We start from the raw sequence: 13,556 nt of genomic DNA, 5'->3' as shown, positions 1-13,556 counted from the left end.
ACCCATCTCACTTTCTAAAAATAACCCAGTTAGACTCTGCCTTACGCCCTCCTGTCGTTTCTTTGTTGGAGGAAGCTTCTCCGAATTTTCCCGTTCCACCTTAAATGGTGCAGCAGTTACAGTCTACCTTAAGGTAGAACGGAAAATTCGGAGAAGAAGCTTTGAAGCGGATTCTAGCGGCGTGTGTGAAAGCGCTGACTGTCTGGGGGAGAAATTCGGGGCTCGGTTTGCGTTTGAGAGGCTTTTTGATTCACCTTGTTGCAGAGCAGCGTGTACATCAGCCCACAATCACACGGCACAACTAGGAAGAGCAGCGGGGGCGAGTGACGTGTGCTTCACCCAATCAGAACCCGAGGAGGCGCCGCTAGGGCCCGCCCACGCCGGGAACGGACCAATGGGGTTGGAGGTGGGGAGCATCCGGTGCTGGACTGCAGGACTCCAGGACTCGTTTGAGTGAAAGAGGTTTTTAAAGGATTTTACGCCTAAAAACAGCTTTAAAAACGCCGAAATTGACACGTTACCGGCTGTGTTGGAGTCCTAAAGGGCGGTTCGGAGGGTTTAGTAAACACTGGGACTCGTATATATGCGAGTTTTGGGGGGTTTTGTCTCTCTGCGCTGCTGTTGATCAGAGCTGCGCTCGCTTGTGTTGTTTGTGTTGACCAGCTAAGCAAACTAACACCAGCTAAAGGAGCTCCGGGGATCCAGCTCAGCTCAGCTCAGTTCCGCGCTTTCCCCGGCTTGTCTGAACCCAGGCCAGGCCGGTATGAACGGCTTCAGCACGGAGGAGGACAGCCACGACGGGCCGCCGGCTCCGGGGCCTCTGTTCGGGCAGAGCTGCTGCCTGATCGCGGACGGAGAGCGCTGCGGCCGGCCTGCGGGTAACGCCAGCTTCAGCAAGAGGATCCAGAAGAGCATATCTCAGAAAAAACTCAAACTGGACATCGACAAGAGCGTAAGAGCACCTTAAACCGCGCTTAAAACTCAGCCTAAACTCCGCAAACACAACGAGGCTGAAGTTCGCTTCCTATTTGCCAGCGTCTGGTTCGAATTTCCACGCTCCACCTTAAATGATGCAGCGGTTACATCCTGGCGCCTCAGGCTAGCGCTGTAACTGCTGCACCATTTAAGGTGGAACGAGAAGCTGACCAGCCTCGTTCAAACATACAGCCAGGCTACGATTTGGTGCCTGTTGAGCTTTAAAACTTAATTTAAACTCGTAAATAGCTAGGGAATTCAGAGTGGATGGTAAAGGGGAAGTCCACCGATTTTTCAAAATTCCTGCGTGATTCAATGTTTGTAGAGTTGTAAACAGAGAGATTCAGAGTGGTTTGGTGTGAAATGGTTCAGATGTCTTTACAGTGGTGGTGATAGGAACCAGGGGTCGCCATGACTACAACACAAATATAGACATTTTATTTACTATCCAGAACCACCAGTGAACCTACACGAGTCTTCTGAGTTTATATGGAATGTTGATGATGGAAAATAGTGGAAAATCTGAAATAATACATTTTCTTTGGGGACTATTTTGCCTCACAACACCCTGCATGTATCCCTCCACCATGGATGGATTAAAACAAATGGATTAACAACCCAAACTATCATAAAACAGTGTCTCAGACATCAGGCAGTGAATTCGCAACCATTTTAATGTAATACGTTTCTGTGAGGGGGCTTTTAGAGGTGGACGTCTGGTTCCTATCACCAACAATTCTGCCTCGGTAAGTTTCTCCAGAACAGAGCATTCCACACCAAACCACTCTGAATGACTTTGTTTACATCTTAACCGTTTAATTATGCAGAAATTTTGAAAATTAGTGGGGTTCTCCTTTAACAAGAGCATAAGAGCTCTTTAAACTACATTTAAAACTCTGTAAACACAGCAGACGGATAGAGGTGGGTTAATTCAACAGTGCTAACAGATTTGAGTTTTCTCTGGCATAAAACATCCAGCTGATGTCCTGCGGTGTCTTTACCACGATGCATTTGACAGGGAGTTCAAACTAGACGTCAACAAGGGCAAAACCACACTGAAGCTCCATAAACAGCCTAAGAGGAGCGGAGAGTCATGTCTATAGACTGTATCACTGTATATTCTACTCCCATAAATAAACAGGGAGGTCAAACTGGAGGTCAGCAAGAGCGTAAGAGCACTTTAAACTGCATTTAAAGCTCCATTTAACCTCTTATAGGTAGGTGGGTATATTTTGGTTTGTCCATCTGAATCTACATCCACACTCCCCTTTAAATGATGCAGCGGTTACGTTGTGCTGCACCATTTAAGGTGGAACGAGAAGCTGACCAGCCTCATATAAACATACAGCCAGGCTACGATTTGGTGCCTGTTGAGCTTTAAAACTGAGTTTAAACTTGTAAATAGCTAGGGAATTCAGAGTGGATGTTAAAGGGGAATTCCACCGATTTTTCAAAATTCCTGCACGATTCCCTGGTTAAGATGTAAACAGAGTGATTCAGAGAGGTTTGGTGTGAAATGGTTCAGATGTCTTTCCAGTGGTGGCGATAGGAACCAGGGGTTTAACCTCTTAGGTATAGGTGGGTAGGTATATTTTGGTTTGTCCATCTGAATCTACATGACCAAATTTTAAGGCACATTATTCAGTAACTGCATGAAATAACTAATTTTTTTTTGTAAAACCTCCCCTCAAATGAACAGAACATGTTTTATGATCACACATATTGCTATATGCTTACAATTTACTGCTGAAAGCCCAAAATCTTAGACACTCTTTGTATTATTTTATAAAAATAATTTTTACAGACCAGATCACTGAAGAGACGCCATCTGTTTATAGTTTATAGCTCAGATTTGTGGAAAAATGGGTCGACTTTCAGTAAACAAATAAACTGTGAGTTCAGCTTCTTTTATTATAAGGGTTTAAAATGACATCACCCATCTATTTGACTGGAAAGAAGACAGTAACAGCTCTCATACGACCCCCACCTTTAGAATGTAGCTTATGAAATATGAAAGTTATGAAGTAAAGAATGGAGTTAAAGAGGTTAAACTCCATAAACACAGATGAGGAGAAGCTGAGAGTCTTACAGACAGATAAATATCTAATGCTGCAATTAAAATGTGGAGTTTTCTCTCCCAAAAAAATCTAACTGGACATTGACGAGAGTGTCAGACCATCTTTGTGCTGAATTTAGGTTACAGTGAAGTGAAGCACTCACCTCTCAGGCTGTTGGCAGCTTTGTGGGCGAGTTGCTAAAATGAACTGTAGTGAATCGCAGGTGAGAAAGTCTAAGACTCAGGTGTTAAACAGTAGAGTTGCTCTCTTATGTTCACAGAACTGTAAATTGACAGATACCCGTATAAAACATACCTAACATTAAATTTATTATCAGCAGCTCGGCATGTATTGATTTCCTGTGCTGTGATTAGTTTCTCTGGTAATCTTTATTGGAAATTAAGATGAACAGATTCTCACCTACAGTTAAAAACGCATATAAACACAGTCAAATGCTGTCAGAGAGCGAAGACACAGTCAGCTCATGCTCTGAGGGGAGCTGACCGAGCGCGTGGTCTACGAGGTGAGAAGGAAGAGTAAAGTGTATCTTTGCTGAAGCATCTTCATGTCTTCAGCCTGTATACACTGATCCACTATATGGACAAAAGTATTGGGACACCTACAGGAGCTTCTATGAATCCCATTCTAAATCCATAGGCATTAATATGGAGCTGGTCCCCCTTTGCAGCTCTAACAGCTTCCACTCTTCTGGGAAGCTTCCTACAAGATGTTGGAGAGAGTCTGTGGGAATGTTCTCGTTCATCCAGAAGAGCATTTGTGAGGTCAGACACTGACGTTGGACGAGAGGGCCTGGCTCACAATCTCCATTCTAGTTCATCCCAAAGGTGTGTGATGGGGTTGAGGTCAGGACTCTGTGAGGGTCAGTCAAGTTCTTCCACACCAAACTCACCCAGTCAGGCCTTTATGGAGCTGCTTTGTGCACGAGGGCTCAGTCATGCTGGAACAGAAAAGGTTCTTCCCCAAAGTGTTCCACAAAGATGGAAGCATAGAATTGTCCAAAATGTTCTGCTGAAGCATTAAGGTTTCCCTTCACTGGAACTGAGGGTTCTAGACCAACCCCTGAAAAACAGCCCCATATCATCATCCCTCCTCCACCAAACTGTACAGCTGGCACAGTGCAGTCAGGCAGGTAACGTTCTCCTGGCATTCAAACCCAGACTCGTCCATCAGACTGACAGATAGAGAAGCTGATTCGTCACTCCACAGAATACGTCTCTACTGCTCCAGAGTCCAGTGGCAGCACTTTACACCTCTCCATCCAACGCTTGGCATTGTGCTGGGTGATGTAAAGCTTGCATGCAGCTGTTTGGCCATGGAAACCCTGCCATGAAGCTCCTGGTACACAGTTTCAGTGCTGATGTTGATCCAGAGGAGGTTTGAACTCTGCAGTTATTGATCAGCAGAGTGTTGGTGTCTTTTATGCTCTATGCTCCTCAGCACTCGCTGACCTGCTCTGTACCTTTATGTGGTCTGACACTTCGTGGCTGAGTTACTGTGGTTCCTAAACGCCTCCACTTTTCAATTATACCACTCATAGTTGATCGTGGAAAATCTAGGAGGGAGGAACTTTCGCGAACTGACTTGTTGTAACCGCATCTTATTACAGCACCACGCTTGAATTCACTGAGCTCTTTAGACCCATTCTTTCACTGATGTGTGTAAAGGCAGGCTGCATGGCTAGGTGCTTGATTCTATACACCTGCGGCAATGAGACTGAATGAAACACCCGAATTCAGTGATTAGGGGGTGTGTCCCAATACTTTTGTCCATATAGTGTATGTCTTTACTGCAGTATATTCAGTAGATAATGTGCACTAAAACTCATTTTAAACCTGGAAAAATAAACAGTGCATTCGCACTGAACGGCAGATTGTGCTGTGTGCTCAAGCAAATAATTAAGGCAGATTTGAACAAAGTTTATGGGGAAATTAGAGTAGATTTACCATATCCAAGGTTTATACAACTGTGTGTCCTCAAAAGTGTGAAAACAGCATGTTTTAAATGGATAAACCATACGTGTTGGCACCTCAGCCAGTATTGTTTATAAAAATGTGAACCAGTGTAAAAATCTCCCACTTATTTCTCCTCTGTCTTCCGTCAACACTGATCTCAGCGTGTCGTTTTGACTGGATGTGATGCATGACAGCACGTACCGTGACACACAGCCTGCAAAACTCGCTTCTGATTTGCATAAAGTTGAGAAAAGCTCAAGTTCTTAATCGCCTGATTTCTGCCGTTCCCACAATCCTCTGCTCACAACTGCTGCCGTTCTTCATAGCAATCAGCGGGATGTTAAATGCTAATTGTTTTACTGTGCTGTAATGTAAAAAGAGTGTAAACTACGTTTAAAACTCTTTGTAAACACAGCTGGGTGTCAGTATTAATGCTGGGCAACTAGGCTAGACTAGCGTACTGTAATTAAGCAATAGAACACAGAGGGAGTGTGTTATCACGAAATAACATCACGGCTGTGATTTGGTCGCCGTAGATCCTCACAGCCGTGGCGTTATTGGTGATAACACACTCCTCGAGTGTTCTATTGCTTTAATACAACAGTTAAATAAATAAAGTAATAAATTAATAAACTGGGCCGTGAACGCGGCGTTTAATATGTTTTAATGTTCGCAGTTCCTTCACCAAATTATAGTTCCTTAACGAGCAGCTTGTTGCTACGTCAGAGTAACGAGCTCCGCCCACTCGCCGCACAGCCAGCAGTTCGTTCTCCAGCTCCTCACACTAAATTCCCAAACTGTCATCACCACTGAGCAGCTTTTCAGTCGGCAGCTGAGACAGAAGAACAGCTGAACAACCTGGAATCAGCCAGAAATGAACCCAACACCATTCGCCAAACTAAATGGGCTGTAAGATGCTTTACAGACTGGCTGGAACAAAACAACATTAATACTGATCTGGCAAAAACTGACAAAACTGAGCTGAACCTGATATTGCGGCAGTTTTATGGCTCAGTCCGATTTGGTCAGACTCTGAAGATCAGACTACACGTTTGGCGAATGGTGTTGGGTTCATTTCTGGCTGATTCCAGGTTGTTCAGCTGTTCTTCTGTCTCAGCTGCCGACTGAAAAGCTGCTCAGTGGTGATGACAGTTTGGGAATTTAGTGTCATCTCATCTTCAGAGTCTGACCAAATCGGCTGTCGGTCAAATGTGATCTTAAAATTTTCCGAAGTCCATTTTCTGTTTGTGGCAAAATAAGAAGTGTAAACGTTCGAATGGCTTGATATGGAACCATATACAGCACATTCTCCATCAGTCTGAAGAACCGTTTCACCAAGCTAAAACCCATTTAAGCAGGCAAAATGTTCTTTGAATGTTAAAGGGTTTAAATAGAACCATTTTCTTTACTTACAAACCCTTAAAGAAGCTTTTTAAGTGTGTAGCATTTTGGTTGAGCTGTAAACCCTGTAAATCCTTTCCTGCAGGTCAGACACCTGTACATCTGTGACTTCCACAAAAACTTCATCCAGAGCGTCCGCAACAAACGGAAGAGGAAAACGAGTGATGACGGAGGAGAGTCTCCAGATCATGATGTCGAGGTCCCAGAGGTATCAGGAATCATCATTTCTTCCTCTCTGTTTACTGTTTACGGGCGGTAATGTAGTTTTTTTACTAGGAGGCGAACAGAGGCTGCCCCTTCAGATGAGCTACTGCGCTAACACTAGCCGGTGTAGTGGTAGATGATAATGAGTGTGTTTTTCCTCCGCAGTGGATGGTGTACCAAGATTCTAGTAAGCTGAAGTAAAACCAGAGAACTTGTAGAGAGGAGAATTACCACTCTGTAATGTCTTCCGGGTTTCTCAGACACTAGAGGGCGCTCCAGAGCGAGTCCATAATGAATGGGTTAATATAGAGCATTTGACATACTTTGTTAGCCCCCTTTTACCCTGTTCTTCAGTGGTCAGGACCCCCATGGACAAAGTGTCAGAGAAACAGATGGACTACAGTCTGTAACTGTAGAACTACAAAGTGCACCTATATAGTAAGTGGAGCTGATAAAATGGACAATGAGCGTAGAAACAAGGAGGTGGTCATAATGTTATGCCTGATCTGTGTGTGTGTATATTTTGATTGGATAACATTTAGCATGTTACACCAGCTTTCACCAGCAGGGGGCTGTTTTGTTTTCACATGGACCATGCTAATGAGGTTCAGTTGCTTGTTAGCTTCATTAGCCTCATAGCTCCAGTGCTGAAACTACAGAATCACACTTCAGACCCCAAACATGACTCGACTGATTGACTACATTCAGAGTAAAGTGTCTAGATTTTCCTCCAGTCTGTCGCTTTAACACCTGCTTTATTAGGTACGATGCACTGTATTTGATTAATAGATGAGCTGGATTTGTTTTTTCTTTCTCAGGTGGATCTGTTCCAGCTTCAGGTGAACACACTGAGGCGCTATAAACGGCACTACAAGATCCAGACCAGACCAGGCCTGAACAAAGCCCAGCTGGCAGAGGTACAGACACACACACACACACACACACACACACACACACACACACACGCCCATTTACACTGTGTTTGTACTTTGATGCATTGAAGCCTGTGTTGCACAGTTCTGTCCTCACCAACTAGTCTCAAATTATAATTTTATGTAAATAAATATATTAGACAAATGTAATATATATATATATATATATATATATATAGACAAAAACATTATCTCTAAGTACAATCAGTGTCAAAAGTTTGGGCGCCCGTGTTCAAATTACATTTTGTTGATTTTCTGCACATTTTAAGGCAGAATCACTGTTTATTTGCTGAGTTTTTGCAAATTTTAAAGCACAATCAGTGTTTATTTGGTCTTTTTTTATTTGGTCTTTTTTTTCATATTAGGGGGAAAAACCAACGTATAAGGTGGTCTAGGCAAAAGTGATGCCATTTTAATGCACTGAGAAAAAAATAAATAAATAAAATATATATATTTTATTTATTTATTTTTTTTCTCAGTGCATTAAAATGTGCAGCATTGTGTTCTCTGTAGAGGACGTGTAACTTATTTTCAATTAGAAAATCAATGCGATGTCATTCAACAGGGGGTGTTCAAACTTTTGCCAGTCTGCTTTTTCCAAACATGTGAAAGAGCTAATTGAGGAAAGTATTTTCCTATAGAACCCTCAGTAACGGCGAAGTGGTCAGTAATGAGTCCGGTAACTGATCCTCGTTAGTGTAGATGATGTAGTGAGTGTCTGAGCGGCTCACTGTGTGTTTTTATTATGAAAGCTAATCCAGCTGGTTCGGCTCTGTGCTAACAAACCGCCTCTGGCTGGACGTTTCTGTGGGCAGGAGGAACAATTCGGCCCCGTTAATGAGAATCACACGTCATTAATAAATCAGAAATCAACAAGTCTGTCCAATTAGCGCTCAGCCTGCGGCTCCACAGCTGACCTCTACAAGGTCACTGATCTAACAGCTTAGCGGAGAAACACAGTTTAAACATGTACAACAGGGGTCGCAACCCAAATGTGAAGAACAGCCGTTTGGTCTATTCAGCAAAAATCAAACCACCTTGGGAGCCACAACATTTTATGTCCATTTTACCATCTTGGCTGTAAACACAACCCCATTTCCAAAAAGGTTGGGACGCTGTGCAGAATGTAAATAAAAGTATAGAATGCAATGATCTGCAAATCATATAAACCATATTTTTTAAAGGAAAATACTACAAAGACAACAAATCAAATGTTGAAACTGAGAAATTTTATTGTTTTTTGAAAAATATATGCCCATTTTGAATTTGATGCTAACAACACATTCCAAAAAAGTCAGGACGGGGGCCTGTTTACCACTGTGATTCATCACCTCTTCTTTAACAACACTCTGTAAGTGTTTGGGAACTGAGGAGACACTGCTGTAGTTTAGAAAGTGAAATATTTTCCTGTTCTGGTTTGATACAGGATTTCAGCTGCTCATCAGTTCAGGGGCTCATTTGTTGTATTTTTCATTTCATAATGTGCCAGATGTTCTCAGTGGTGACAGGTCTGGACTGCAGGCAGGTCAGTTTAGCACCCGGACTCTTTTAATACGGAGCCATGCTGCTGTAACACATGCAGAATGTGGTTTTACATTGTCTTGCTGAAATAATCAAGGCCTTTTCTGAAAAAGACGTCATCTGGATGGCAGCATATGTTGCAAAAACATGTATGTATTATTCAGCATTAATGGTGCCTTCACAGATGTGCAGGTCACCCATACTATGTGCACTAATGCCCCCCTTTACCAGCATGAATACTGGCTTTTGAACTGTGCACTGATAACAAGCTGAGTGGTCTTTAGCCTGGAGGACACAGTGTCCATGATTTCCAAAAAGAATTTCAAATGTTGATTCGTCTGACCACAGGACACTTTTCCACTTCCCCTCAGTCCATTTTAAATGAGCTCAGGCCCAGAGAAGGTGGCAGCATTTCTGGATCCTGTTTATATTTGGTTTCTTCTTTGTGTTTTAGAGCTTTAACTTGCATTTGTGGATGCAGCGTCGAGATGTTTTCACAGACAGTGGTTTTCAGAAGTGTTTCTGAGCCCATGCAGTGATTTCCACTACAGAATCATGTCTGTTTTTAATGCAGTGCCGCCTGAGGGCCCAAAGATCACGGACAGCACGGGCCTTGTTCCTTACATACAGAGATTTCTTCAGATTCTCTGAGTCTTTTAATGATATTTTGTACCGTAGATGATGAAAAGCAAAAGTTCTTTGCTATTTTATGTTGAGAACCGTTATTCTTGAATTGTTGCACTATTTGATCGTGCAGTCTTTCGCAGAGTGGTGAACCCTCCTCATCTTTACTTCTGAAAGACTCCGCCTCTCTGAGATGCTCTTTTATACCCAGTCATGTTACTGACCTGTTGTCAATCAACCACCAGGTGTTTTTTTTAGCATTACACAACTTTACCAGCCTTTTGTTGCCCCCGTCCCACCATTTTTGGAATGTATTGTTGGCATCAAATTCAAAATGGGCAAAGCTTTTTCAAAAAACAGTAAAATTTCTCAGTTTTAGTGTTTGATTTGTTGTCTTTGTACTATTTTCAATGAAATATAGGGTTTAAATGATTTGCACAACATTGCATTTTGCACAGTGTCCCACATTTTTTGGAAATGGGGTTATATGTCTCAGTATGTGTTAATGTACTAGTACAGGCTAAAAATATTTTTATTGTTGTCTGCGTTGCTATGGTGACCAGCAGTCTGCGCTGCTCTTCAGGGTTAAAGGGTGAATTAGCAGTTCTACATTAACTCCAGAGTTTAAGACCATTAATTGTTAAACTGTGTTGAACGATCAGCAGAGCTTTATTTTACTGTAAAGGAGGATTATTTTATTATTACCTACAAATCTGATTCAGCTGTGGAGCCACAACAGGACAGTAAAAGAGCTGCATGCTGACCCCTGATGTACAATATCCTGACCTCTTCTGTGATTAATATTCTTTTTCTTCTTTTGTTTCCTTTATTCAGACCGTGAGCCGCCACTTCCGGAACATTCCGGTGAACGAGAAGGAAACTCTGACATATTTTATTTATATGGTGAAGAGCAGCAAGAGCCGACTGGACCAGAAATCGGACGGGAGCAAACAGCTGGAATAAAGCCCCTCCTCCTTGGTAGCGCCCCCCAGTGGCCACGCTGTCTTTTCTAGTGACTGCTCAGACACTCGCAGGGTAAAGAGTTTAATGTGAATATACTCGTATACGTTAACACAAGCAAGAGTAACGAACACACGTCACATCTGTGGGAGAGCGTTTATCTGCCGCAAAGCGCTTTGGGAATGATTCACGTTTCCAAGTGACTGTTTAATAAGTTCAGCTTCTGTGCCAAAACCGTAAATTATGAAGAAAAAATAATCAGCGAAATGGTTCCACAAAGCTGCGGTTGGTGGGTATTTTTCTCCAATATAGTTTCTATCCAGCGTGGATCGGTAAAAAGTGCATGTTATTGACCGTAATGACGTACGTTAGCCGCGCCCAGCTGTGCTGCGGTCCGGCCGAACGCTCCAGTAACGCACTGACCCGTCATAAAAGCGCCCACGCATCTGCTTCACAGCAAACGATTAGCCGGTCTCGTTAGATTTTGTTAGCAACACCTCGCTTAGAATTTGATTTTTTTTTTCTCTTGTTTATCATTTCCTGTCCTGTATTCATTCATTTTTCTCGTGTTTAAGTCGTTTAAGTTGTAAACTGCTGAGTTTTTGTCTGAAAGGTTTATATTGTGTGTTTTTAGTCTTTTCATTTCATACTAAAACACCATTCCTGCACCAGAGTCTCATTTCAGTCTGAATCACCTGTACATAACGATATAATCACAGGGCCTAGATTACGAGGCGGAAGGAGAAAAATGCAGCCGTGTTCCTGTATAAGTTGTTTCTGTTGCAGCGACCCGAACCAAGGCACTTCCTCACTGCTCGCTAACTTCAGCACTAACCAAACCACTGTTTTCTTTTTCTGACACATTCGCAGCTGAAACCTTCTAATTAAACATGGTTTCATTATAAATTTTGCCCTCTTAAACGTGAACTTATGATGCTAACGGTGCTAAATGAACGTCTTGGCTGATGCAGATAAGATCTTGTTAAATAACAGTTATTTCTAAGTAGCCATCAGTGTCAAAAGTTTGTGCACCCCTGTTCAAATTACATTTTGTTGACTTTCTGCACATTTTGGCTACGTTTACACAGCAGGTAAAAGTGGTTCACAATGTCTTTTAAATCTGATCTGTATGCGACATCAGTCTGAACAGATCAGCTCCTAAACTGACCCACATGCTCTAAAGAACAGAGCGTCACGCTGCTTCACGGCTCATCCAGAGCTAAACAATCACGACCGCCAGCGAACGCCAGTTGCTCCCGGAGGATCAGCTTCATCTTCACCAGCATCACAGGAGCCATCATGAAGCTTCACTGACTGACAGCTGGGCTCATCACCCAGAATGTGTTGGAGCTCAGCGTAAAAAGGGCGCGGTCACTTCTTTGGTTCGCGTCCTCGGATTCTTTAAACTGTTTTGGCGCTGCAGCCTCGGTCTCCTCCGGCCGCGTTCGGCCATTTCGTTCGAAACCTCTTCGAACACAGAGGAGTTTGATGAGTCTCTTCTAATGTTTTGGTACAGAAACATCAGCCTGAGTGTTTATGAGTCTCTGCAGGGCGAAATTGACGAATGTCGAGTTGGACTGACATAAAAGGCGCATGAATTCCGAACCGAGTCGCATTGCTGCAGAACGGATTTCAGTACCACATATAAAAGCGTCTCAAATCGGAAGTGAAAATGTCAGATTCAGTGTGTTTATCTGTTCAGACAGACACACAGACACACGTCTGTGTCACACACGGAGAAAAAGATCAGATTTGGGCCACTTTTACCTGCTGTGTGAACGTAGCCTTTAAGGCACCATCACTGTTTATTTGCTGATTTTAACGTATCTGGGGGGAAACATAGCAAATAAGGTGGCCTATGCAAAAATAATTTCTCTAAATGTGTTAAATTCAGCAAATAAACACTGACATAACATTGAAATGCAGTGTGGTCACTGTACAAGATGTGTTCACTTATTTTCACCATCAAATGTCAACACAAATCAACACAAAATGTCATTCGACTGGGGGTCTTCAAACTTTAAACTGATAACTGGTCTTTGCTGGTTAGCTTTCGTTCATAGCCAACCACTTTAGTATTTTCTTTGGCGTGGATTCCCTTTAGTGATGTTTGAGAACAAAAAAAATCTTTATTGTACTTTTTGGTATTAATTTGACAATAAAACAACAATATTTAGTCCCTTTAATGAGGTCAGAACATCATAAGCCTGTACAGTTACCTCTTACACACTTAAAAGGATGGTTCTTCAGGAGTTCTTTAGTAAACACATGGTTCGGTATAGAACCACAAACACTAAAAGAACCCTTTGTATGATTAAATGGTTCTTTGCATGGTGAAATGGTTCTTCAGATCGATGGAGAATGTGCTGTACATGGTTCTATATAGCACCAAAAAGGTTCTGCTATTGGTACAAGCTTGACACCATCACAAGAGAAAAACCCTTTTTTGGTGCCATATAGAACCCGTTTCAAAAAGGTGCTATGTAGAACCATATACAACATATTCTCTATTAATCTGAACCCTTTCATAGTTGGATGGTGAAATTGTTCTTCAGATTGATGGAGAATGAGTTGTAGATGGTTCTATATAGAACCTTATGGAAGAGAGTTCTACTGTTATTATGATACAAGCTTGTAACAGAAGAAGATATAGCACCTTTTTGAAAAGGGTTCTATATACCGCCAGAAAGGTTCTGCTATTGGTTATGCTAATTGGTTCTTTGGTAAAAGGTTGTATATAGAACCGTGGACACTCAAAGAACCCTTTGCATGATTAAAGGGTTCTTTGCATCATGAAAGGGTTCCTCAGATTGATGGAAAATGTGCTGTAGATGGGTCTATATAGAAAAGTACAGCACCAGAAAGTGAGTTCCTCTACTGTTACAAGCTTGACATCATCACAATAGAAG

General features: G+C 42.3%; 1 protein-coding gene across 1 annotated transcript; it reads left to right on the top strand.

The window, feature by feature from the left end:
- Positions 1-372: 372 nt before the first annotated feature.
- Positions 373-12,833, top strand: sap30l (sap30-like). The gene is made up of 4 exons (XM_036588810.1): positions 373-952; positions 6,492-6,614; positions 7,429-7,527; positions 10,522-12,833. Exons 1-4 carry the CDS (start codon positions 764-766, stop codon positions 10,648-10,650), a joined length of 540 nt encoding a protein of 179 aa, XP_036444703.1. The 5' UTR covers positions 373-763; the 3' UTR covers positions 10,651-12,833.
- Positions 12,834-13,556: the final 723 nt, after the last annotated feature.

The sequence above is a fragment of the Colossoma macropomum genome, unplaced genomic scaffold (assembly GCF_904425465.1).
Source record: "Colossoma macropomum unplaced genomic scaffold, Colossoma_macropomum, whole genome shotgun sequence".
Classification (NCBI taxonomy): Eukaryota; Metazoa; Chordata; class Actinopteri; order Characiformes; family Serrasalmidae; genus Colossoma; species Colossoma macropomum.
This window is presented reverse-complemented; position numbering and strand designations above follow the sequence as displayed.

Bases quoted from the DNA above. Each gene is read 5' to 3' on its own strand.
- sap30l (XM_036588810.1), top strand. From the start codon at position 764: ATGAACGGCTTCAGCACGGAGGAGGACAGCCACGACGGGCCGCCGGCT. The intron at 6,615-7,428 runs GTATCAGGAATC...TTTCTTTCTCAG, and splicing joins ATGATGTCGAGGTCCCAGAG to GTGGATCTGTTCCAGCTTCA. The intron at 7,528-10,521 runs GTACAGACACAC...TCCTTTATTCAG, and splicing joins ACAAAGCCCAGCTGGCAGAG to ACCGTGAGCCGCCACTTCCG.